Here is a 25,295-nt window from a genome sequence, read left to right as displayed (position 1 = left end):
TTTTTTTTGCACGGGCAGCACTAACATCAGATGATTATCCTGGGCCTTTCCAACTTGAGAAAACTTTGATGTGAAAATCGACTGACTTCCAGACTTCGGAATATCATGAGAACTAGTAAAATTTAAATAAACAAACAGGAAAACAGCATGAATTTGTCATCTTTTTATTTATCTGGTTAAGATGTTCAACAGTAAAGCATATCTACACAACTGTCAGCTACTGTCTTCATCATTATTAAAGGAAGTATATTTTAATCCTCCCAAAGAATAGGGTGAAAACTCAGACAAGAGGACAGTCATTTAAATTTAACTTTATGAAAGATTTACAGTGTTGTATTTACTTGCTCCTCTTCATATGGGGACTACATTTATAGATGATTATGGGCCTTGTACTTTGAAGATTGTTCCTTACATTTTACAAGCTGGAAAGCTCTAGAATCTGATTCTTTTTTTGTGCCCATTTATAAAGCTTTAGGCTCATAAGGAGGACCGGTGCCAGTGCTAGGCGTAACTGGCAGAAAATATTTTGTCTGTGGTTTGCTTATTTTTCTGGCAACTTTGGAAGGCTGTTTTTCGTATTCATCTGTTTCCAGAATAAAACACTTTTCCAGGGTGCTATGTACTTAATGGTTTTCTTGAGAAAATTGTTCTCTAAAAGGACAGGGGACTTTTTTTCTTTCACCCTAAAAATCTCGTTGTAGGGAATCACCCCAGTGTAATATAACAGTTTGTATTACACTGTTTTAGGATCTTAAATAAAATGTATGTATTTCCTGAGGATAGAGGTACGAAACTGGACATTGACTTTAAAATGACTTGAAGTTAAGTTGGTACAACTGGAAGGTAACTGGAAGGTAAGATTATTGTAGTTCAACCCTAGTCCCCACTTCCATTTTACAGATGAAGAAATTGATACTTGGACTAGTTGAGAGGGTATTTATGTACATAAAATTCTATGCATTATTTTTGTATTCCATAATGTCATATAGAAATACAATTGTATTGAGTCAATTCTTGATGAATTATAACCAAGAAGTAGAAATACTGCATGGATATTTGAAACAATTATTTAACTCAGTTGTATTTAGCTTTGGAATGCATTCATGCTTTTATTCAAGATTCATCATCATTTTTCTTTGGGTGGTTTTATACCGTGGGAGAAGTTGAGCTAGGGATAATGGCTAAGATTTCATCTAGGTATAAATACATCCCTAGGCACCTCGCTGCCCTCCAGTTTCCTAACCTGTGTGTTGGATGCAAATGGTGTATCCAACACACAGGTTAGTTGGGAAATCCTCACACTATACAGAAAGTATAAAGCTGAAAGTGCATACTGCCTTCTGGCCCCAGATGCAACATTTGGATTTATATCATTCCTGACCCTAACTATGCAGCCATATCATTTATATGCATGGAATCTTTTTTATATATATTGTTTTGGGGCATACTTCTGTCATTCAGCAGAATAATGTAGATTTCTTTTAATGTCAGTACTTTATCTTCTGTGGCTTCCTGGTGTTCTGCTGAATTGTTTTATCAATTTATTTAACCAATCCTTTACTGATTAAGTTCTGTTTTTTTAAAAATTGCAGTGAACATCTTCGTATATATGTATTTGCATATTTGTGCGAGTATTTCTATTAGGATAAATTCTAGTTAGAATTGTTGAGTCAAATTTTGATAGATTAATCAAACTGCTTTCAGTAAAGGCCCGTGTACACTTGAGCCACTGGAGCCTCTAAATTCCTACATCCACACATTCTTACTGGCTCTGCAGTTCGAATATTTAGTGCTGCCTGATATTTTTCTTCAAGATTTGAGCAAATGGGAAAGAGTGCCTTTGGTCGCTGTGGAATATCCTTTAAGGAGTTAGTTCACAAAATTGTTAGTTTAGAGTTGACCCAATTAAATTATCCTTTCTCTGGAGTTAAAGAAATTAATTTGACATTTGTGCTTGCCTTTTGTACTTTATCTGCTCTCTTCTCAAACTCTCCACATCTTCCATTTTTGTTGAAAATAATACAATAAAAGGTTTGATTTGTAGTATTGATTTACTGATCTTAGAATTTCACAATTGAATTTTTTATTAAGGAGCTTAATGTTGATACTATTTCTTGTTCAGGACTGGAACTGGGACGCTTACACAGTTTTCTAACTTGTTTTTTTATCCTCCTGTGGTCTAGCTACTTCAGTGCTGTCATTGGTCTCACTGGTAAAGATTCAGTGGCCCTTGCTAAATATTTAAATGTAGACATCCTACTTGGTATATAGACAGAACTTCAGAGATTAATGTTTGATGTTGAACTTGTGCCAGATGTTGACATCTGACTATTATTTTTTTCTGTTTTCTTATTTTCAGGCAGAGGCAGAGGTGAATGTGGTTTCTACCAAAGAAGCTTTGATGAAGTAGAGGGTGTGTTTGGTCGAGGAGGTGGCAGGGAAATGCATAGGTCGCAGAGCTGGGAGGAAAGGTAACTAAAAGGATCCACATCTTGGTATAAAGGTTTCTTGGTGTAAAAAACATTTCTTTTTCGCTTTCTGCAGAGGAGAAGGCTCTATGTAGAGTTACAAGGTTTCCCTTTTCAAAAAATGCTGTTAATTGAATATCAATTATGTTAGAAATGTTTAAATGATCCTTATTTAAAGGAAGAAGCATTCTAGATAAATACATTCATATTTTTGTCCCAGCATGGATATTTAATAGTTAATTAGATTTGCTATTTGATTAGTGCTCAGTGGGAAGCATCTTCATTTTACTGTTCGTTGCTGTTAATCAAAGCATCTTCTCTATACTGTTCGTGACTTTATATGAAGTCTTTCAAGATGAGCAAAGGCAGTTGCACAGAGATACATGTACAAAGATGTCCACTGTGATAATATTTATAATATAAAATAATGCGAAATAAACCAAACAGCTTAATATCAGTGTGGTTTCTTATATAATAGTGTATCCACACAGTAGAATAGTATATAACCATTAAAGTTAGGATAATTTTGAAAATATCTAGTGATATGTAAAAACACATTCTAAAAGCAGTATATAAAGCTCTGTACAGCAGATACCTAAAATAAAACATGTATCTAATTAAAAAATAACATTTCTGGGTCTATAGAAGCTAGCTTTTGGTAGGTGAGATGGTGGATATTTTTGTTTTCATCTTTGTGCTTTTCTGTATTTTCCAAAGGTTAGGCAGTAACAGTGTATTTGTTTTATAATTTGAAAAAGAAAGAAATGCTATTAAGAAAGATAGGAAAATGGGTGTCATAAATGGGAAATCTATGTATTACTCTCAAGATTTGTTTGAAACTTATTTTTACCTTTTCTAGGGGTGATAGACGTTTTGAAAAACCAGGGCGAAAAGATGTAGGTAAGACTTTCTTACTGTTTCGAAGTATTTTTATCTGGATTTCCATGACACTGGTTCTTAACAAGGCTCACACATAAGGATACATTTATTAAAAATTAGTTGTGTCTCTCCAGTAGATGGGGTTGTAGCATTGCTTGCATTTGGAGTTCCATGGTTATTTGAGGGCTTTATTGCATGAAACCAGGGATGATAAATATAACCATTAGGATTTACTTGATTTAACTTTTTAGGTCTGTGTGTTCTCTGCAAGACATATATTTTTTATTAAGGCTATCTTACGAATTGAAATTTCAAGTTAGGAAGCAGGCTATTAACTCCTTTTCCAGTGCAGGTAGTATGTCACAGGTGAGAAGAAATAGAGAAAATACTAGAATGATCGCTTTTGTATTAGAGAGCGAAGGCTAAAACTGTGAATGTTCTTACTGTGAATGTCGTTTATTCATCTGGTCTTTTTGATGTATATTCTTTCTTTTTTTCAGGGCAGTGTCCACATAGATCTATAAAAATATTTTGTAGTGGCTTTTATTGAATGCTTTTTTAAATAAGATGCTCACTTCAGGTTATTAAATAAACTGTGTTAATGATTCTGAGCTTCTCTTTTTATAAGTAATCCACTTTTGTTGAAAATACTGTAGATTAAAAAAAATTGCTCATACTGTATCTTACTTTCTCCAAGAACAGCAGTACTTAACTAGTTTGTTGGGACACACTGACACATTGATCAATTGTGAGACGTTCTATGACATCAAATTAAGATAATTTGAGTACTGAAGGTTCCAGAATGATTTGTTCTTTTTAAAGTTAGAGATGGTTCTTACCATATATTTGCTTCTTATGTGTAGAGAAATGGGTGGAATTAGAGGCATCTGGGTTAGAATTGTGCATGACCCTTGTGAATACACGTGGGAGAATGTGGAGGTGGAAAAAGGCCTGTAATATTCAAATTATAATTCCTATTCAATAGAAATTGATTGCTGCATAGGGGGAGGTCAGTTCTGGTGATCATCTTACGGTATGGTTCTGTGAGGATGGAATTAAAGGATCATTAAAAAAAATCCAGGTGATACCGAAAGGTTCAGCTCAGTGCATTTTGGTGTGAAATGCTTTGAAGCAGACATAGCAATTTTGGGTTATTAGGCTGCTGCTGGCAGTTGGTAATATGGGCTTGTACATATATAAAAGTAGGCCTTATGATTTTTAGTATCTCCTTGTCTTCAGTTTGTTGGGACTGTCATGCTATCTGGATTGGGTTCCACAAGCATTTTTTAACTTAGTTCCAACGTGGTCTCCCTGATCATGTGTCCGAGATATCGTCACTGATTTCTCAGGTGGCCCAGGTAAGTGAGCTGTAAAGCCAGGAGTTAGAGCTGCTCTTCCCACTTTCCAGTAAATTTCCCCCTCTTTCAGTCTGTACTCTATTCACCTGAAAGGATAATGGGGCCTTTGCAGAAAACTTAATCCTTAACATAGAAGATGTGATTCTTTAAAGTAAAAGAATCATGAACAGTTCTTCAGAAGGTTTCAGCCTCCTAGACAAAAGTATTTGATTGCATTTCTTAGTTGTCTGTTTATTAAATAGCACTAGTATACCAACGGAGTTCTTTTTGGGGGTGTGTGTGTAGGGAAAGTTATATCTAAGTTTCAGGTGCAGAGTTTATGTATAAATAGTACAGTAAGAGACTTCTATGACTTGAATGGAGAATATACTGCATCTATATTGAGACTCAGATCCTAGACAGGTCTTGCTCACTTCCAAATTGCGTGACTTTAGGCAGCCTCTCTGAACTGTTGGAATTGATCTGTGTAAGTGATGTAGAGCTCTTAGGAAAAAATATACCATGTAAATCTTCAGTACTTGTTTTCATCAGGTTAGGTGAATCTTGTTAACTTTATTATAGAAATAAGAATTCTTGCTGATTATATGTGTTACAACAATCTTGGGTTGGAGGAAAACCTGTTGGTCTAGCTAGTACTTAAGAATGCCTAAGGTTTTCAAACAGCAAAAGTTCGCAGTGATTAAGTTTCTGTGTCCTTGATACACTTTGCTATAATTAGTCTTAGACCACTCCAAAGTTCTTTATTTTCTCTTCCTTTTGGTCTAGGAGTAGAAAAATGTGACTTGCTGCTGTTCCCTGCTTTTCACAACTGCTTCCCTTTACTAGCTAGTATTTATTTTAAGAGATGATTCCTGTGTGGGTCATCACCAGTAGGGAGGGTTAATCTTTCACTCTTTTCACATAAACCTGGATAAGGGAAATTTCAGAAAAGAATAACAGCAACAAATCTATTTGAAATCTGATAGGGTGACTTTTTTGGTTCCTGTTTGAGGACAGTTCAATTTTTTTATTGAAATGGCAAATTTACAGAGGATAGTCTTAAGTTAAACTGGAGGTAAGGGAAAGTGTTCATCCTAGTATATGCAAAATTAAAAAAGCAGAGAAAGCATAATTTTCATGGAGTATTAGATTTGGAAAGAAATAATAGAGTTCATCTCGTCCAACCTCCTGCTGGTGAATAAACACTCATTTTGTGTTTATAGAAAAAACTATCTGAAGTTTGAAACAGGAATTTGGGTTTGAAAATACTTCATTGCCTAATTATTTTTTGCTTTTTCTGTTGGAGATTTTTTCCCCTAGTTGAATTATATCTAAACCTTTATACCTACAAAAACGTAAATATATTTGCATCTACGAGGTTCTTATACCATTGAATGGACCCTAAGTAGAAAGGGAATGTTTTTACTTAGGTCGGAAGTTATTCAGATGAATGGTTGGTTATAATTTTTAAATCACTATTTGATTAGTATGCCTGGTAGCTTTAAAGTAGATATAATTTTGCGTCTCCTTGCTCAAATACCACCCTGCAGTTTCCTTCAGCCTAGAGCTTATCTTAACTTGCTCTGATCACTTTCTGCCACAAATGTATGAATATGTGCATGTGTTTGGGTGTCATGCTCAAATGCTTTTAGAGTCATGTATAAATCTGTTCTTCGCTGTTTTCTTGTGAGTTTTTGTTCTTAGCTGTTAAAAATTAAGGGGGTAATATTTACCCTAGTTTTGTTTTATAAAGAACCAAAGGACTGATCTTTGTTGCCTTGAAGAAATAACAGTTTTAAAAGAGTGTTCACTAAATATTGTGAAATCATCATTCTACCCAGGGAGCTAGGTTTGAAACTAGGCTGCTGCTTCAACTTGCAGATGAAAATGAGAAATTTATCGCTGATTTTCTTAGAGTTCAGCTGTGTTAAACTTCACTGTCAATTTTACCTTCGTTACTGGTATCATACCACATCCATACAAACTCACCAACAGCATTTCTGTTATTGTAAATATCTGTTACATTCAGATGCATTGATTTCAGCAGATAACCACAGATACAAACTTTGTATAATGTTATATTTCCACAATGTGTATTGCTAGCCATTTTTTTTTATGGGCGGAGGCTTGATCACCATGATGTAATCAGAAAGATGTAATCAGCATTGGAAAAAAGAAAACATGAGATATGATGAAGGAAAAATAGGTGCATAACTGGCTGAGTATATTTAATACATTAAAAAATAGGGCGCTATGGATATTTCTTACTCTGTCAGTCCTGTTTCAGAGATCTGAAAATTGTCAATGCTTTGTCCATTGATATGGATGTCCAGGTCAGTCCTGTTTGGGCTCTTGGAGACCAGAGGTGTTGGAAGTTCAGGAATAGTCTTATCAAAATTCTCCATCTTGATTTGATATTCACCTTTGGAACCTCGGGTCAGCAGAGATGCAAAACAGTGATGTAACATGATCTCAGAGGGTAGGTAGGATGTCCTCCTCTGGCATATTTCTCCAGTGCCTTCCTGCATTGCTGAAAGGAACACAACTAATTCAAAGTGGGGAGGATTTTCATGCTGGAGCAGAGTAGCCAGGGGACTCGATGGTATAATGGAGTGATAGTAGGTTAGTGGAAAGATAAAGAATGGACATTCCTCAGAACTGATGCCATCAAGGTGGAAGTCCACACTGGTCTGGTAGAGTTCGCCGTTTTCTCTTTCCTGATAGAGTACAGCTGAGACCCGAACATTGGTTAGAGGGCTAGGTCGAGTGTTGGCCACTTGGAAAATAAGATTAGGTTTACCATCTACGTGAGCTACTACTGCTAAGTCAGTAAAGCGAATTGAGAAAGCTCGATTTTTTGGCCGGGCGATCTTCGCCACAAAGGCACCTAAATTAGAAACCATTGAATTTTTTTTAGAATGAACAGATTAAATATCAGTACCTTTTCTGAATGAGAAGGATCTAGCAAATTTTTATACATTTCTTGGTGCCATGCCTTCGAAATGAGTCAGGAATTGAACTTGTTAATTTCTCATTAGCCTGAAGGATTTTGCAAAACGGTACATACATTCTTTATTTTAAACCTGCGATTTCAAAATGGGTAAGCACAATTCATTTTGTTACATAGAAATGTAAAACTTTAGTTTGTTATGAAGTGGAGGAGTGGTCATTTCCTGTATTCCTGTCCCTGCTTTAAAAATAACAGAAAATAAATGCAATTTACTTGCAACCAGACTACTTCAAGTTTAAATAGAGATTAGATTCATAGTAGAATGATTTGGGGTAGGGAGGGGACCTGTAGAACAAGTGACATTGAAGAATTTTTAACTTTGAAATTTATACAAACCTTTTTTCTTTTAAGAATGCTCTGTCTCTAAGGTGGTTTTCAGTGTACCCTTCAAGTGCATCCTCCATGTGCCCCCCAGCAGGTAGATCATGGTTTCTTAACTACTTTTGTGCCACAGATGTTGGCAGGCTGGTGAGGTCTATGAACCTCTTATTAGAATTACACTTTAAATGCATTAAAATAAAGTATATAAACAGGAAACCAAATACACTGAAATCCAGTTGAACATTTAAAAAATTACAATGTGTACCATATGTGCTTTTTTAATGCATTAAATAAAAAAATACAGTGGAGGTTTAGTACTGTAATTTTGAAGTATTATAGTATGATATGAAAATATCTGGGATTTCTGTTTGTAACAAAGTTACGGGTATTGCCAGTGCTTTTGTTTTTTGTTGCCTACATTTATAATCAAAGGAAATACCAAATTTCAGTTGGAGGTTAGTGTAAAAGAAAAAAAAGATGTAAGTTTTTCCTGTCTAAGTTCACACATCCTCTAAATTTTATCGAGTGGCCCAGTGTAAGAACTCTTCTTGTAAAGATTAAGTGATTTTTGCTACGGGTTGTAAAAGCCAGTTGGTTGCACACTGGGACTTTATTCCATACCACTGTTAATGTCGCCCATAGTGTGTTAAAACAAGGTTTTCTCTTTGTTTTGTTTTTTATTTTTTAATTGTATATATCACTAGCCCTACTTTATTGGAACAAAGAGTGTCATGTGTTGCCAGGTTTTTACGCAAAATTTCACAATCATTGTGGCCTATTTCCAGTACATGCTCAGGATATGTATACTTGTTCTCTAATCTGCAGTGCTGACTGGTGTTTTGGGCTCATTAATATTGAGTAAATGTTGAAAAGATGAACTCAGAGGAGAAAATTCTAGCCCAGTAAAGGTTAAAAAAAAAAATCAAATTCCTCTGTTAGGTAAAATGACTGTCAAAATATGCACTGAACATATTTATTCACATATTTAACAAAATATTTAGCTTCTCTGAAAAACTCCTTTTAGATTTTTTGTTAATATCTTTTTGGCTGGTAGCATAATGATCCCTTTTTTCTTAAGAAATTTCAGTATGTAAAATTTAAGTATAGAGAGAGGTTTCTTAAAATTTCTCCTATTGTTTGACCCTAGGCTCTTCCTTTCAGTCTCAGGCATTACCTGCCAATGATGCAAATAAATTATTCTGTAATACCGTTGCTTATAACTGACTATACCCATTCCAAAACATTCATACATTTTTTTTTTTAAGAACAAAAACAATTACCTGTGGGGACTTCCCTGGTGACGCAGTGGTTAAGAATCGGCCTGCCAATGCAGGGGACATGGGTTTGATCCCTGTACCGGGAAGGTCCCACATGCCGCGGAACAACTAAGCCCGTGTGCCACAACTACTGAGTCTGCACTCTAGAGCCTGCGTGCCACAACTACTGAAGCCTGCGCGCCGCAACTGCTGAAGCCTGTGCACTCTAGGGCCCACGTGCTGCAACTACTGATGCCCGTGTGCCTAGACCCTGTGCTCCGCGACAAGAGAAGCCACCTCAATGAGAAGCCCGTGCACTGCAATGAAGAGTAGCCCCCACTCGCTGCAACTACAGAAAGCCCGCGCGCAGCAACGAAGACCCACCGCAGCCAAAAATAAAACAAACAAAATACAAAAAACAATTACCTGTGATGAAGGCCTCTAGCATGAGGCCTAGGAGCATTTGTATGGCAAGTAGGGCGATTGCACTAGGACAGTCACCACTGGGGAACATGGTACCGTAACCAATTGTGAGTTGTGTCTCCAGGGAGAAGGAGAATGCAGCTGTGAAACTGGTGATGTACTTGACACAGATAGTGTGGTTTTCAGGTGGGGCATCATGATCTAGTTCCAGATCACCATTCATCTCAGCTAGAACATACCAGAGCACTGCAAAGACAAGCCAGTGGATAACAAAAGAAGCAGAAAAAACCAACATCATCCAGCGCCAGCGCATGTCCATTAGGATTCCCCAAGCGTCTCGAAGATATGCAAGACCTCTTTGAGCGCCATCCATTTGAAGTGTGCTATGGCCATCCTTGGTGACCATCCTCCGGTATCTCTGAGTTAGGAGAGGAGCAATAACTTTGCAATTACTGCCATCCATCTCAGGCTGTAATTCTCTGAAATCAAGAGTAAATTAGTAAACCCTTAACTGTTTTTCAGGTAATATTAATAAATTCTGAGACTTTGTTTTGTAATTTTTTTGGAATGCTTTCCTGACTGCTGGGCAGGCTTTCCCAGTCTGATAGCTCTTTCTCTTTACATAAGGGAGCATTTACTGACTAAGTCATTCATTTGATAGCTAATCATGGATTGCCTTAGGATATCTATTATTGGTTCCTTTAATGACTGTTAAAATATTGTTTGGCATATTAACGAATCCCCAAGGGTTGGGATTACGATTCATGTCTCTTTTTGATACTCCTGTATCTTTCTTGCACAAGTCGAGGCTTCAAGTATGTATTGATTTGACTAAACATTATGTGTAACAACTTTCCATAATTAATTAATAATTTATAACTATGAATAATTCATAATGAAAAGGAACATTAAATATGTGTTCCTCTGTTTAAATAAATAGAAATCATTTAGAAGTGTAGTGTTGAACTGTCTGAAAATGTTTTGAAGCCACACTTATTGCTAGGATAAGAGTAAGCTTTTAGAGATCCATAGTTCCATTGTATGCTTTATAATTAGCCTGTTGAAAGTTCTATGATTAGGTTTTATTTGTTTTTGTTACTTTGTGGTCATTTTCATGGAGTCTTTCCTTCTATGGCTCATGGATTGCCGCCCTTCTGAATATTCTAGATGCTGATTAGATTGTGGGGTAGACAGAAAATTATTTTCTTGGCAAAATTAAGAAATTCCAGGTAAAGATTCCAAGGTAATATTAATTTTGAAAGTAAATGAACCGGGTACTTCCCTGGTGGTCCAGTGGCTAAGATTCCAGTGGCTGCCAATGCAGGGGGCCAGACCCCACATGCCACAACTGAAAGAGTTCACTTGCTGCAACTAAAGATTCCACGTGTCGCAACTAAAGATCCTGCATGCCACAACTAAGACCTGATGTAGCCAAATAAGTAAATAAATAATTTTTTTAAAAAAAGGCAATGCCTTAAAAAAGAAAAAAGAGAAGTAAATGAACCAGAAGAAAAAGCTTCGAGTTTAATGAACTAAAATAATCATTAAGACATTAAAGGTCAATTTTAGAAACATTAGTAAAGTTAGTTTTTAGCTATAAACGGTTTTCATCTGTGTTTCTTCTTTTCTCTGTGTGGTGAGTCGAAATCTAATGTGCACTTTCCATGTGACCATCCTTGAATATGACAAAGGTGTCAAAGACTTACGCAGAGGCAAGCAGAAACAGAATGGGAAATGCAACTTTGCTTCCCTTGAATCTGCCTTTCTTCTTTGCCACAATCCAGTACTAGGTGTTTATACATGACTCTTTTCGATGCTTCCTCCTTCAGAAGTAGATGCCCTTGGAAGTGTTGCATATCACCTTCCTACCTTTTGAATGACAATGATGCTTTGCTTGAGTTTGCTGGATGGACCCTCCTATGTCTAGGGACTTTGGGGCTTTGGAGACTGGCTTCCTGTGTTGTTGGAATTGGGCATTGGCCAGCTGGGTATATGCTTTCCCTTTTGTCCTAAGGCTGATTTAACATTTATTGGTGATATTAGAGACATTCTCGTATATTTTCTTCACATATGAGTTGCTGATGGAACACTGGGTTGATTGTTAACTTTATTTAGATTAGATGGTCATTTCTGTTTCATGTTATAAATTTTTAAAAAATCTTAGGGCATTAATGTTTTATAATTTATTATCCTAACAAGTTGTCATTATCATTTTATTTAGTTTTTTTTTCTTGGCACAGCTATTTAGTGATTCATTTTGCTAGGCTTTTTGATGTTTTAGAAGACCTGATCTCTGCCCTTTTGGAAATTATAATAATAACAAAATATTCATAGGCATTGTGCTAGGTGCTTTCATTACTGCATTGTCTCTAATTCTTTGGTATCTCAGCAAGATAGACATTCTTTTTTTTTTTAAGATAAACATTCTTATCCCATTTTTCAGATGAGATCACTGAGGATCAGGCAGATAAAAGAAGTTTTCACAAGGCGTATGGATTATTTTGCAAGTCCGACTAACTTAACAGTTGGCTATTTTTTTATTTTTATTTTTTTTTAACTACAAGAAGCTATCTATTTAGAGTTTGGTGAGATAAAAGTCTGTCCCAAGATGATTGGTACTGCATTCACAAAATAGTCTTTGACAGCCTGATTTTTAGCACCTTAGAACTCTCTTGTCCCCAGAAGTGTCTCAAATATCCATTTTAAATCATTGTTAATTTTATGCATGATTTTTATGTCAGTAATGATTAATAATATTGGCTAATATATATTATTTATTATGTGCCAGGAATCATACCAAGCACTTCACATGTATTGACTCATGTGAAGCCAATAGCAATGCCTGGCACAGAGTAACCTCTTGGGCTATTAGTTGCCTTACTGGTATTAATAATGTTTCTTAACTTTCCTAGTAATAAGTACCATTATTAATGCCCATTTTATAGATAATGAGACTGAGCCACAGTGAGTTTCCTAAGATCACGAAGGTAGTAAGTGGTGGTCAGTTCCTGCTTAGTCCGTAGTCCAGAGTCAGTGCTATATTGCCTCAAAAATAGACATTTTGACCCTAGTTAGCTTTTGTGAATAACACGTTACGTTTGACTAGTTTTGTCCAAGAGCTCCTACAGAATATTTGTTCTTCAGAAATGCTTAGGCTAAGACCTAGATTTGTACGCAAGAAGGATATTTTCAGTTAAGGAAGACATCTTGTAAGGTTTGAAGATTAGTACAATCAGAATTATTGTACATAGTCTAGTCTTAGATCCTATAGACCAGCAGAGTTAAAACAAAATGTGGAGAGGAGGGTTCTTATAAAGCATTGCCAAATTTGTATTTTGCCAGGTGAGAAAATAATTTTAAAAATATATTCATCATAATTTTGTAAAAGAAAAGACATTTTGACACTTGAAGAAGGGTATAGCAATAAAGGGTAGTTGGCTGCCTCCAGTAAGTTTGTGAACCACTGTGTGGTTTTGCATTGTCCATGGCTTTGACCTGTATTGTTTCTTGCTTCCTGCCTATGTGAAAATGCCCATGATGAAGCTGTACACTAGTGCTGTTCCACTTATGGAACCACTGATTGCTAATTGTATCATAGTAATTCGTGGGCAGAAAGGTCCATGATTCTTCTTGATTTTCAGCTTGCTTCATTAAGTTCTAAAATTCATTACCTGAGGAGACAGCCTTTGTATACATACTATAGCTAACAAAATCAGTTATTTTCATTTGGGCCTTTTCAGGATTGTAACTTCTTACCTATAGCTTTTGTAGCAGTCTTGCTCTAGGCTTTTACAGTTTTTTTTTTCTCTTGCGACTAAGTAAATACATAAAAAAACCTGTGAACAGGGCAGTCAGAAGGCTAATATCAAAACAGTGAAGCATCCTTTTTATATATAAAACTTTCCTAAATCTGGTTTAGATGGTGCTGGAAAGTGGAGTATTTGAGAGAGGTAAGATTTCAGTCCCCACTTAACAGATTACCCTGAATAACTCCATTCTTTGCACTCATGTAGTCAGTGTGGTTTAGCATAACGAAGACAGGGTGGGAAATCTAGCTGACTGGGTTCTGGCGCTGTTGGTTACATAGCTGTGCCAGTTTGGGCGAGCTACCCAATCCCCTTGGCCAGGCTTCCTTATATTAAAAAGAGAAAGAAAGAAAAGAGGGAATTAAATAACATGATCCTTTAAAATCCTACATGTTTGTAAACTTACTACCATTTCCCTCCACTGATAGAGGTTTCCTGTGTGATTTTTTTCTATATAATTTTATATATGCTTGTATGGCATTTAAAACATTATTGTTGCCCAATGTATGTAGATTTTCTTTCCATCAAATTTAAAAGTGTCTGATGGACAGACATGTTTATACTATTATATTTCCAGGTTATTTTCATATCTCTACAGGTACACAAGTGCTTTTTGAATGTGTTTTTCCTAGTCTGTATTTATATGATTCTTGTAAATTGATCCCAGTAGAAAGTAGAATTGGGATGGTTTGCTTGTGTCTCTCTGTGTGGGCTATAAAATATTTGCCCATTTATAAACTGTTTGATGGAAAAAATAGTACTTTATAAAAATGATAGTTTGGATGCTTCATTGGTCATCAAAATAATGGATTCATTTTACTCATTAGGTTGTAGCACTCAAAATTATGTCTTTTATTGTCATGTTGTAATGTAGTAGTATAGTTCATATTAAACAGTTAAGATATAAGTCATAATAACTACAAATGTTAAATGATTGCAGTATTACTGTGTATTTGTTCACTTCTGGTGTAAACAGTTTAAGACTGGAGAGAGTCATAATCATCTCTCCTGCCCTCCATAATTAGGGCAAATAGTGTGAGTTCTAATTCTATTATATAAGCTCAGAGATTCTTTTATATTTTAATTTCTTATTTGTAGAAGCACCTAATTTCAGCAATAATTTCATGCTTAAGAAATTAGGACACTCATCATTTTTCCTATGGCTTAAAAAAGTAAAAACAAAATGATTTTTTTTGGGGGGGGGGTCATTTGTTTTTCTTTGCTCATTTTGGATTTCTTTAATCCCTTCCAAATGAAAAAGATACATTTTTTAAAAAGACACTGAATTTTTTCCAGGGTCTTTCTCTTCCCATTTCTATATTATAATGGAGAATTAGTATACATTTAGTAAAACAATTAAGAAGAAAATTTCCAATAATGCTTTCAAGAGGACTATTATTCTATTTCTAAAATTTAAGGAAAAAGAATAAAGAACCTTAATGTATGATCCTGTATGTAATGTCTTTGTTTTAAAACTCTATTGGCAATATCAAGCTCCGTCCCTATTTGTCAGTCAGTTTTTTTCTCTGTTCTCCTTAAGGAAAGAAATAAGATTGAATATTTTCTCATGTACTCACCAGTTCTTTTGCTGGGCCAGCTTTATACACGGGTAGGTCTGGAGGAAGCTTTCAGAGACTGTCTTTTTGGTGAGGTAATTTTAATCTACAAGTCCAGCTTGTAGGTTCTCTTCTTGGACTGGGTTTACGGTTCACATTGCTCTGTTTATAATGTCGTGGGGGCTGCTTTCAGCTGAAGCTGATGTGATTGGTCACTTAGTCTGCGGGGGGCCAGTTAGCTCTGATCCTGTGGAAAAGAATGCTGGTTTGTTAGGAGGTCTTTCTTCACCCATCACAGACCTTAACAACTCTGGAGAAAGCCTCCAGAACTGACTTGGAGAAGGGGTGCATTTTTTCTCTCTAATCAGGACCGGTCTTTTAGTAAGTTTGCATAATCTTACTTAAGAGTTTATTTACAAGTTCAAAGGGATAAAATTCCCTGCAAGATTTCCTTTCAGCCGTCTTTCCTTATATAGCATGTTTAAGTGTGAGATATTTCCTTTACTAATCTTTTTTTCCTCCATTTCTTTTGGGAATATTTCCTTGGATAAGGACTTTTAGGTAGAAATTAATGAATTGATTTTACTAGTTTTCTTTTCATATCCCATCTCATCAGAATGACTACCACTAATTCTAGAACTAGTAATAGGGGTAATTTAGTTACCTGAAATCTTTTTTTGGGGGGCAAGGAGGCAGACTTTTTTATTTTATTTTTTTAAGGCTATGTACAGAAACCTTGAATAAGAAAACATTTAATTGTTTGGTTCCTTACACCTATCTCTAAAAAACACACCTGTGTGAAAGAACTGAAGAATTTTCTTAAATCATGCTTTAGTAATGTTTAGGGGATGTTTCCCTGAGGAGAAGTATGATGACATGCAATAAATATAGTGTTCAGGGTACAGAAACTTAAACATCTAAATAATGTCTAGCTGGAAAACGTCTGTGATCCAGCGTGTAGCAACCTCAAAATGAGCTGTGGGATAGCTTTGTATAATGCCTTACTGAGCAGGACTTTTCTCCACCTCCATTAGCTGCTGATTTTAAAACTTTGATCAAATGTCACATGTAAGGGGATCTGAGATACAAAGGCTGCGATTGTTCATAGTAAAATCATGGAAGGCCTGCTGGGAAAATTATTAATCTAGACCAATATAATGCTGCTTAGAAAGTGAAATCCGCCTTTGTAGATTCCTTCTCCTCCCCCCACAATTAAAAAATATATTAATTCCTTCTTTGTTTTTATTAATGCCAAACATTTCAATACAAGTTCAGACACAGCACTGCAAACTTTGACCTTCAGAACTAGAGAAGGTAAAAGCATAAAGGAGAGACTTGTGGTGTGATGCACCTTCCCTGCATGTTCTGGTAGGAACTGTACTTAATATCAATTGCTAGTTTACTGATTGGGGGCGGAAGAGGGAAGACAGTAAATATAGTGTAACACTGCCTTTCAGAAAGCAGTACTGAAGGTGTACCTGCCATGTGTCTTGAATAGACATTATAGTAAGCAAGATAGTAAAGGATTTTACCAACATTAGAAGCCCCTTTCCATAATATATTCAGACAGAAAACATTTACAAGATGATTGTCAAGAAAGAAATGTCTCAAGTGAAGAAGTATTCTGGTTTCTGGATTTCACAGTTTGAAAGTCTGCTGTGGTCTCTGAACAGTGATTCCTAATTGCTAACTGAATGGATGTCGTAGACCAGTTCTAGAGTGTCTCCTTAGGAGCATAGCACTCCCATTATAATAGCCGGAGCACATAAACTCATTTCTGTTTGAAGTTGCCCGGTTAGCTGAGATGAAACTGATATCGGCACAGATGATAAACCAACTTCACCCTAAAATACATGGGCCCTCCCGTCTAAACAGAATTAATGATTTCAGTTGGAGATGGCTCTAAAACATTCTTCTATAAATGAACATACATGCTGCTAGATATCTGTTCATTGATTGATTTATTTTTTATTCCAAATTATAATGATTAAACAAGATGCCAAGAATCAGGTACATTATTCTTTATTAAATTCAATTCTGTATCCCTAAATTGTTTGCTTTTCTTTCTGGCTAAAGCACTCCAGTATATAATCCATAATTGTACCACATGGTACCTGAAAACAACAAAACCTTTAGTTGGCGTGCAGTGTCTTGCCTATGTATATACATAATCTCACAGTTTTTAACGTTTAGCCCTGGTCTCCAATGCTCTTTCTTACACAGTGTAGTTAGCTTTCTTTAGAAGATGCCTAGTCTCTTTCCAGTTCTGCATTGAAGCCCACTACTGATCACCTTCCCCCGAGATTTCAGGCAGTGTCTGGGTATATACCAGCAGATGACTGAGCATAAAGGTTATAGGAATATGGGGCATATTTAGACCACATGAGGTGCTTTTTCAGAGTCTGATATACAGCAGCCCCTCCAGTCTCTCCCAGCCAGGAGCTGCTGTGTTTTCGGGACCATATTAACCAGTGGAGCAGATTTGTTACCTCCTCAGGGGTTAGGATGGGAGAAAAGTTGCAAATCTCTGGATATAGAATTTAAACTACTCCATCCTAGTTACCCTGAGTTTTGTTTACAACTGGGGGGAAAAGTAAATATCAATACCTGGATGGGATTCCCTTTCACTGTTTTCTCTGGTATTAGAAAATATTTTTAGTGTTAATCAGAGAATATATATCTGAATAGAGAAATACAAAGTTACTTGCTAGAAAAATTTGCACATAAACAAGCTTCAAAGTCTGTCCCATAATTCCACTTTTGCTTTTGGAGTTTGGGCGCTTCTAAGTTCCAAGTTTCACAGCTGTAGATTTTGTTGGCTGAGTGCCTTTTTGCTCCATCTGAAGTTTTCCATAAACACCATTTCTGGCTGTAAGTCAAACATGCACACAGGTGCCCTTTTACTGCTCTTTCTCCTTAGGAAGTCCACTCAATTACACCAGACTAAAACCAATACTGCATTTTAATTTAATTTAATTTTTAGAAGAGTCCTATTTAGACAATACGTTCAGGCAGAAACAATCAAGTATTCATTGCCGTTGGGGGAAGTATTTATGTATGTAGTGCGGTTGTATTTTAGCACCTTTTATACATCTTGAGGGATTGTTGATGTAAGAATATAAAATGTGTTATACAGGTAGTATAGTTTGCTCATAAGACTGCCGCGTTTGCCATATTGAATAGAAAAAAAATATATTTTAAATTTATATTTCTTTACCTTTTAGAGGTCAGAGACACCTTTAAGACCCTGGCAAAAACCTTAGACCCTTTTCCCTGAAAAAAGATAAAAGCATGCCAGCGTGATAGGTGCTTCTAGTTTAAGGATTCATAGCCCCAAGCTCATTTGTTGACTATAGGTTAGAAATATTTAGTTCAGGCATTAATTTGTAAATTATTTAATTATGTTTACCTTTAAATCATCTTGTTTACATATTAATCTGTTAAGGTTTTTTAAAAAGTCAACTAAAATATTTGGCTACTCAACTTTGTCATATTACTAATGTTACAGAAAGAGGAAGACTTTGATTTTAAGTGCTGAGAAAGGCCATGTGGGTGTGGGTATCCCTCGTTCATTTTAGCCCTGGTCACTTTGGAGTCATGTAATTTTTAGACATTAAAGGAGCTTTAGATATTATCTTCTGAGTTGCCCATGAACAACTTTATCATTTATTTTAAGTTGTATCAATAATACACAAATATATTTATTTTTTTAACCCTGTAATGAGTTAACTCATTATAAAGTTTTTTGGCACCCTCAATCCCCACCCAAATTTATATACATACAAATCTACTCTAATCATTTAGGTTATAAAGGATTTATTTTAATGTTTTAGAGCAATTCTTGCATACAGTATAATTTATATTGTAAGTTATATTAGTAGTAATTGGAAATGTATACTCTATTAGATTGTACTTGAAGTCATTTTTTTACCCTTCAAAATAATTGTGAGTAAAATTTTTATATTGTTACATATTAAGTTGATCTTAACATTTTTTTCAGGGGTACACATTTTGTTATCGTTTATCTGCTGGAAGCTTAACAAATTTAGTTCCATTTAGACATCTTGGCAGTCTCTATCCCCAAGCTTTTCTATGCATGATATGTCTATTGCTTTTTTAGAGCCCCTTAGAATTAGATCCCGGAACTTCCTTTTTCTACTTTATTTTTGTAGAATTTCTGGCTGCTTCTGATGGGTTTAATTTGTGAGTAAACTCTGGATTAGGAGTTTGAACATCTATGTTCTATTTTTGATTTGGTCACTACTCAGCTGTGTGACCGTGGGAGATCCCCCTACAGGTATCCCTTTCCTCACAGGAACAATAAAGATGGTAAGGTTGAAGGTAAATGAGCTCCCTGCTCCAGTCCAGTCCAGTGGCTGGTCCCAGCACAGAGTGAAGCCCAGGGACCCTGTGAAGTCCTTGGTTCTCACAGTCACTACCCAGGATTAGTTTATATCTAAGATTTTTTCTGCCCTAAAATTCTTTCATGTTATTATTTGTAAGAAGTTATGTGAATGTAATTTTATCATTCTGACCCCTGACTTCAAAGTTCTTAAAGAAGCTCCTAATTTCTTCAATAAATCTTTATCAGGTATCTAACCGTGCCTTGCATCTTGGTCTGATGGCTCTCCCAGCCTTCCCTGGCTTCTTCCCTCCTTCCTTTCATGCAGGCATTTCCCATAATAAAATCTTTGGATGTTTAAAAAAAAAAAAAAAAAGATGGTAAGGTTGACTCAACCCTTGTGGTTATTATGAGGATCGGATGAGATATATCAATGCATTTTGTCAACTGTAATGTATCAAGTCATTTGTTTACATGTGTGTCCCTTGACTGTGGACCTGGAGGGCAGGTGCTATGTCTAAGTCTCTTCTTTATTTTCAGTCATATGTCTTTAACTGTATTTGTTCATGGAGAAAGCACTCATCTTAATGTGTGCGAGAGGTATGAGTAAACAAACAAACAAAAAATGGTAAAGTAGTACTGTTTCTCTGGGAAAATATTTGGTAGTACTTACTGAAGTTGAATATACCTTATGGCCCAGCAGTTTCACTCCTAGGTAAATATCAACAGAATTGGAAATACATGCTCACCAAATTTCACATCCAGGAATGTTTATAGCAGCACAGTTTATAATAGCAAAAAACTAGAAACAACCTAAATCAGTAGTAGAGTAATACATTGTGGTCTGTTCATACAATGAGATCCCATACCACAGTGCAAAAGAACAAGCTTCTGTTCTCTGTAACAACGTGGATGAATTTCCCGTAATGTTCAATGGAAGAAGCCACACATACTACAGAATGGGAGAAAATATTTGCAAACAAAGCGACTGAGGAGGGCTTAATTTCCAAAATACACAAACAGCTCATACAACTCAATAACAAAAAAACAAACAACTCAATTGAAAAATGGGCAGAAGACCTAAATAGACATTTCTCCAAAGAAGAAATATGAGTGGTCAATAGTACATGAAAAGATGCTTGATGTCTCTTAATTATTAGAGAAATGCAAGTCAAAACTACAACGAGGTACCACCTCACACCAGTCAGAATGGCCATCAATAAAAACTGTACAGGGGCTTCCCTGGTGGCACAGTGATTGAGAATCTGTCTGCCAATGAAGGGGACACGAGTTCGAGACCTGGTCTGGGAAGATCCCACATGCCGCGGGGCAACTGGGCCCATGAGCCGCAACTACTGAGCCTGCGCGTCTGGAGCCTGTGCTCCGCAACAAGAGAGGCCGCGACAGTGAGAGGCCCACGCACCACGATGAAGAGTGGCCCCCACTCTCCACAGCTAGAGAAAGCCCTTGCACAGAAACGAAGACCCAACACAGCCAAAAATAAAAAAACTAAAATAAATAAAATTTATGAAAAAAAATACTGTACAAATAACAGGGAATTCCCTGGTGGTCCAGTGGTTAGGATTCCCAGTGTTCACTGCTGAGGGCCTGGGTTCAGTCCCTGGTTGGGGAACTAAGATCCCGCTAACCATGAGGTACCGCCAGAAAAAAACAAAACCAAAAAAATCTCTACAAATAACAAATGCTGGAGAGGATGTATGAGAAAAGGAAACCCTCCTACACTGTTGGTGGGAATGTAAGTTGGTACAGCCACTATGGAAAACAATAGGGAGGTTCCTCAGAAGACTAAAAATAGAATTATCATATGATCTAGCGATTCTACTCCTGGGCATATACCCAGACAAAACTCTAGTTCAAAAAGATACATGCACCCCTGTGTTCATAGCGGCACTGTTCACAATAGCAAGACATGGAAGCAACAGATGAATGGATAAAAAAGGTATGGTACATATATACAATGGAATACTACTCAGCCATAAAAAGGAATGAAATAATGCCATTTGCAGCAACACGGATGCAACTAGAGATTATTGAACTAAGTGAAGTAAGAAAGAGACAAATACCATATGATATCACTTATATGTGGAATCTAAAATATGACACAAATGAATCTATGAAACAGAATCATGGACATAGAGAACAGACTTGTGGTTACCAAGGGAGAGGGGGTTGGGGGAGGGGTGGAGTGGGAGGTTGGGATTAGCAGATGTAAGCTTTTATATATAGAATGGGTAAACAATAGGTCTTACTGTACGACACAGAGAACTATATTCAATACTCCGTGATAAACCATAATGGAAAAGAATATTTAAAAAAGGGTATGTATGTATGTATAACTGAATCACTTTGATGTACAGCAGAAATTAACACAACATTGTTAATTAAACAACTATACTTCAATAAAAAAAAGCCAGACGTAAACTGACATTCCATTTATATAAAAAAGGTCAAAAATAGGCAAAACTAATCTTTGGAGATAGAAGGCAGGATAGCGTTTACCTTGGTAAGGGCCGATTGGGAGGACATGAAGACTTTTGAGAGGTCCTGATAAATTTTTTTTTTAAATCTTAGTAGTTAGGTGGATATATATTGCTTTGTGAAAACTCTGAATTGTACATTTATGATTTGTGTACTTCTTGATATGAATGTTATACTTCAATAATAAGTTTTCATTCATTCATTCTTTTATTTTTGGCTGCATTGGGTCTTCGTTGCTGCACGCGAGCTTTCTCTTGTGGCGAGCTGGTGCTACTCTGTTGCTGTGCGCGGACTTCTCATTGCAGTGGCTTCTCTTGTTGCGGAGCACGGGCTCCAGGCGCGGACTTCAGTAGTTGTGGCTCATGAGCTCTAGAGCGCAGGCTCAGTAGTTGTGGTGCACGGGCTTAGTTGCTCTGTGGCATGTGGGATCTTCCTGGACCAGGGCTCGAACCCGTGTCCCCTGCATTGACAGGCGGATTCTTACCACTGCACCACCAGGGAAGTCCAATACTGTTTTCTTAAAGGTAGGAGGAGGAGATGAGTATGGTACATTTAAAAGTTCTTGAATCCTTTTCATCCTTCTCTTATGAAAATGACAATGATGCCTGAACGCAAAACTTTCTTTACCTTGCACTTACATGTGGGATATGTTTGGCATGTCAGAATTACATTATTCTGGTTTTCCTTGGTTTACTGGAGAAGTTGTCACCCAGATCTTTCTGTTTCAGTTATTCGTTATGCAACATTTGATATATCAAAAAATATATTGCAGTTTTTAGGAATTATTTTGTAGAAACAAGCACTTGGTAACAAGATCTGAACTCCTTTGTTATAGAATTTTTGAACTGGAATTGGCTAGTGTTTGTGTAAATTCAGATGGCTACCTCAGTAATACACACACACACACACACACACACACACACACACACACACACACACACACACACACCTCTTTCATATTAGGAATGGGATCTTTAGTCAAGGTGTACAGATCAGAATTGGAGACAATTTAAAATCAGGTCTATGACTCCACGATCTTCATTCTTTCTTTAGTACTGTGCTCCTCTATATCTTCAAAATTTCTGTCACAAATCCTTTTTGGAACAAAGAATGGCATAAATAGTCATTTAAACTTTATGAGGTACAGATTTTCCAACAGGTTGAGAATTATGAGATTGCAGTAAGCAGAAAAGCAAGATTTTTTTCTTCCTTTAGTTTCCCTATTTTACCCTATCCTGTCCTTTATATTTTTCTTATTCCTAGGTACCAATATGAAAAGTATATACGTAGGACTTGACAGTTATGAAGGTTATAGAAGCTGCTAGTTTAGAAAACAATGCAGACAAATTATTCACATAAAGGGAAATAAAGTCAGCAAACAATCTGAAAAATCTTTGATGTGAAAAATTCATATTCGAGCCACATTAGTATACCATTTTACAACCATTAAAGTAGAAAAGCTTCAAAAGGCTAGCAGCACTTAGTTTTGGTAATCTAAAATGGTCTGGTGGTCTTACCTACCCTTTTTTTGAGGAGGAGAGAAAGGTATGCCAACGTATGAAGTCTGTCATTTGACCTAGTAATTTTACTCTTTGAAGTTTTTTTTCAGAAGTAGTAGTTCAGAAAAACAAAACACATATGCACACAGATATTTCTTCCTTGTTATCTAGTTCTCAAAAAGTTAGTTACGATGCAAATGTCCACTGGGGAATAATCTACTAGATAGTGCAACAGCTGCAAGGTATACCTGCTGTGTATCCATTTATATTATCAGTAAGATGTATAATCACAGAGAATTATTTGCTATTTAGATTACAAAATAGTGGGTACACTGATTGAAACTACATTTTAAAGATGTTATGTAAAAACTAACCACAGATATGTAGAGTTCTATTTCTATGGTTGAGGAATTACTGGTATTTTTATTTTTAATATCTTTAATTTTTTGCAACTTATCATCTGTTAGAAAAAACTGTAATGACCAGTTTTTGATGCGTTAAGCATTTTGCCATTAATGGGTTTCCTTTGCTTATTTTGGTACATTCATTACTTCTCAAAGACGTAGTGTAAAAGTAGATGAAAAAAAATAAAATTAAAAAAAAAAAAAAGTAGATGAAAATCAGTGTTTTGACCAGCTCATCCATCAGGCGATTGTATTCTCAATATGCCTGGCACATGTTGCTTGTGACTGAATGATTTACATATGTTAAAAGTCATTTGCCATCACTTATCAATTTATATGCATTAGGGATTTCTTTGTTTTAAATTTTTCTTCTGTGAGTATAGCTGTATTTTTCATCAAGTCATATAATGGATGTGGGCTTTGTAAAATGTCTCATCCCTTCTTATTCTGAGCAAGAGAACCTGGAATGTCTTCTGACCCTTCTAACCCAAGGGCAGACATGGAATATATCTATACTTGAATTCATAAAACTTGGCACTTAGTGCAATATGCAGTAAATATTTGTTAAATGAGTCAGAAGGTTAAGATTTGAATCCTGTGTCATTTAAATAGTGGTGTGTGATTTTGGACAATTCTCCTGGGTTGTCTTTTTGAGCCTCAATATTCTCAGCTGTAAAATGGGAAAAATAATTTCTAATACTGAGTATTGTTATGAAGATTAAATCAGTTAAGTGAGTGTTTTTATTAACTGTGGCCATGTAACAAGTTACCCCAAAACTTAGTGGCCGAAAGCAGCAAACATTTATTTTCTCAGTTTCTGTGGGCCAGGATGGAGCAGCCTAAGCTAGGTGGTTCTGGCCTGTGTCTCTCATGAGGCTGCAGTCATCTCAGGGCTCATCTGGGGTTGGATCCGCTTCCAAGCTCACTCACGAGGCTGTTGGCAAGCCTCAGTTCTTTGCCATGTGGGCTTCTCCACAGGGCTGCCTCACAACAGGGCCGCTGGATTCCCTCAGAGAGAGCGTCCAAGATGGAAGTTTTTAACTTAGTATCAGAAGTGACATCTCATCACTTCTGCTGGATTCTGTTAGGAGCAAGCCAACCCACACTTAAGGTGAGGGAATTACACAGAGGCCAGAAGTCAGGGATTGTTGAGGGCTGTCTTAGAGGCTGCCTGTCATAATAAGGGTATTTTGCCCAGCAAATAATTGTACCCCCCCATTCCAAGATTATTCTGTAATAGAATAATATCTTGTAACAACCTAATAACTGTTTGGGTGAACAGGATATGGAATCTTAATACATGTGAAATTGAATATAAGAGGATGACCAGAAATTAGAATTTCCTCATTTTCAAATGTACAATTTTTTTTTACTTTTAATATGGTTTAATGAAAAGAATTGAGGTTGTTACTGTGAGAATTTGTATATTTTATTGTTATAAACTGAAGGTATCAATGTATGTTTTGGATATTCAGCTACATACTTTAATGTGAGA

The 25,295-nt window shown here is 36.3% G+C and overlaps 2 protein-coding genes across 11 annotated transcripts in view; one reads left to right on the top strand and one right to left on the bottom strand.

Moving 5' to 3' along the window:
- GIGYF2 (GRB10 interacting GYF protein 2) overlaps positions 1 to 25,295 on the top strand; it is a 126,290-nt gene that overhangs the window by 43,720 nt on the left and 57,275 nt on the right. For all 9 annotated transcript variants that reach the window (XR_003435184.1, XM_027118272.1, XM_027118204.1 and 6 more), the window contains 2 exons: positions 2,360 to 2,471; positions 3,328 to 3,368. Coding sequence is in view for 8 of the 9 variants with exons in the window: in XM_027118272.1 (XP_026974073.1) it covers positions 2,360 to 2,471; positions 3,328 to 3,368 (153 nt within the window). In the remaining variant the exon portion in view is untranslated. The remainder of the gene's footprint in view (positions 1 to 2,359; positions 2,472 to 3,327; positions 3,369 to 25,295) is intronic.
- Positions 6,888 to 10,997, bottom strand: KCNJ13 (potassium inwardly rectifying channel subfamily J member 13). Of its 2 annotated transcripts, none has more exons than XM_027118286.1 (2): positions 9,698 to 10,997; positions 6,888 to 7,571 (listed from the first exon to the last, which is right to left on the bottom strand). In XM_027118286.1, the coding sequence occupies exons 1-2, from the start codon at positions 10,155 to 10,157 to the stop codon at positions 6,949 to 6,951; spliced, it is 1,083 nt and encodes a 360-aa protein (XP_026974087.1). In that variant the 5' UTR covers positions 10,158 to 10,997; the 3' UTR covers positions 6,888 to 6,948. The 2 variants fall into 2 exon arrangements, with proteins under 2 accessions (XP_026974087.1, XP_026974096.1); XM_027118295.1 differs by having other exon boundaries at positions 9,934 to 10,997.

This window comes from Aethalodelphis obliquidens, unplaced genomic scaffold, assembly GCF_003676395.1.
Source record: "Aethalodelphis obliquidens isolate GAN/ISIS:26980383/991018 unplaced genomic scaffold, ASM367639v1 scaffold2, whole genome shotgun sequence".
NCBI lineage: Eukaryota > Metazoa > Chordata > Mammalia > Artiodactyla > Delphinidae > Aethalodelphis > Aethalodelphis obliquidens.
The sequence above is the reverse complement of the archived record's forward strand: the minus strand, read 5'-3'. Positions and strand labels throughout refer to the sequence as shown.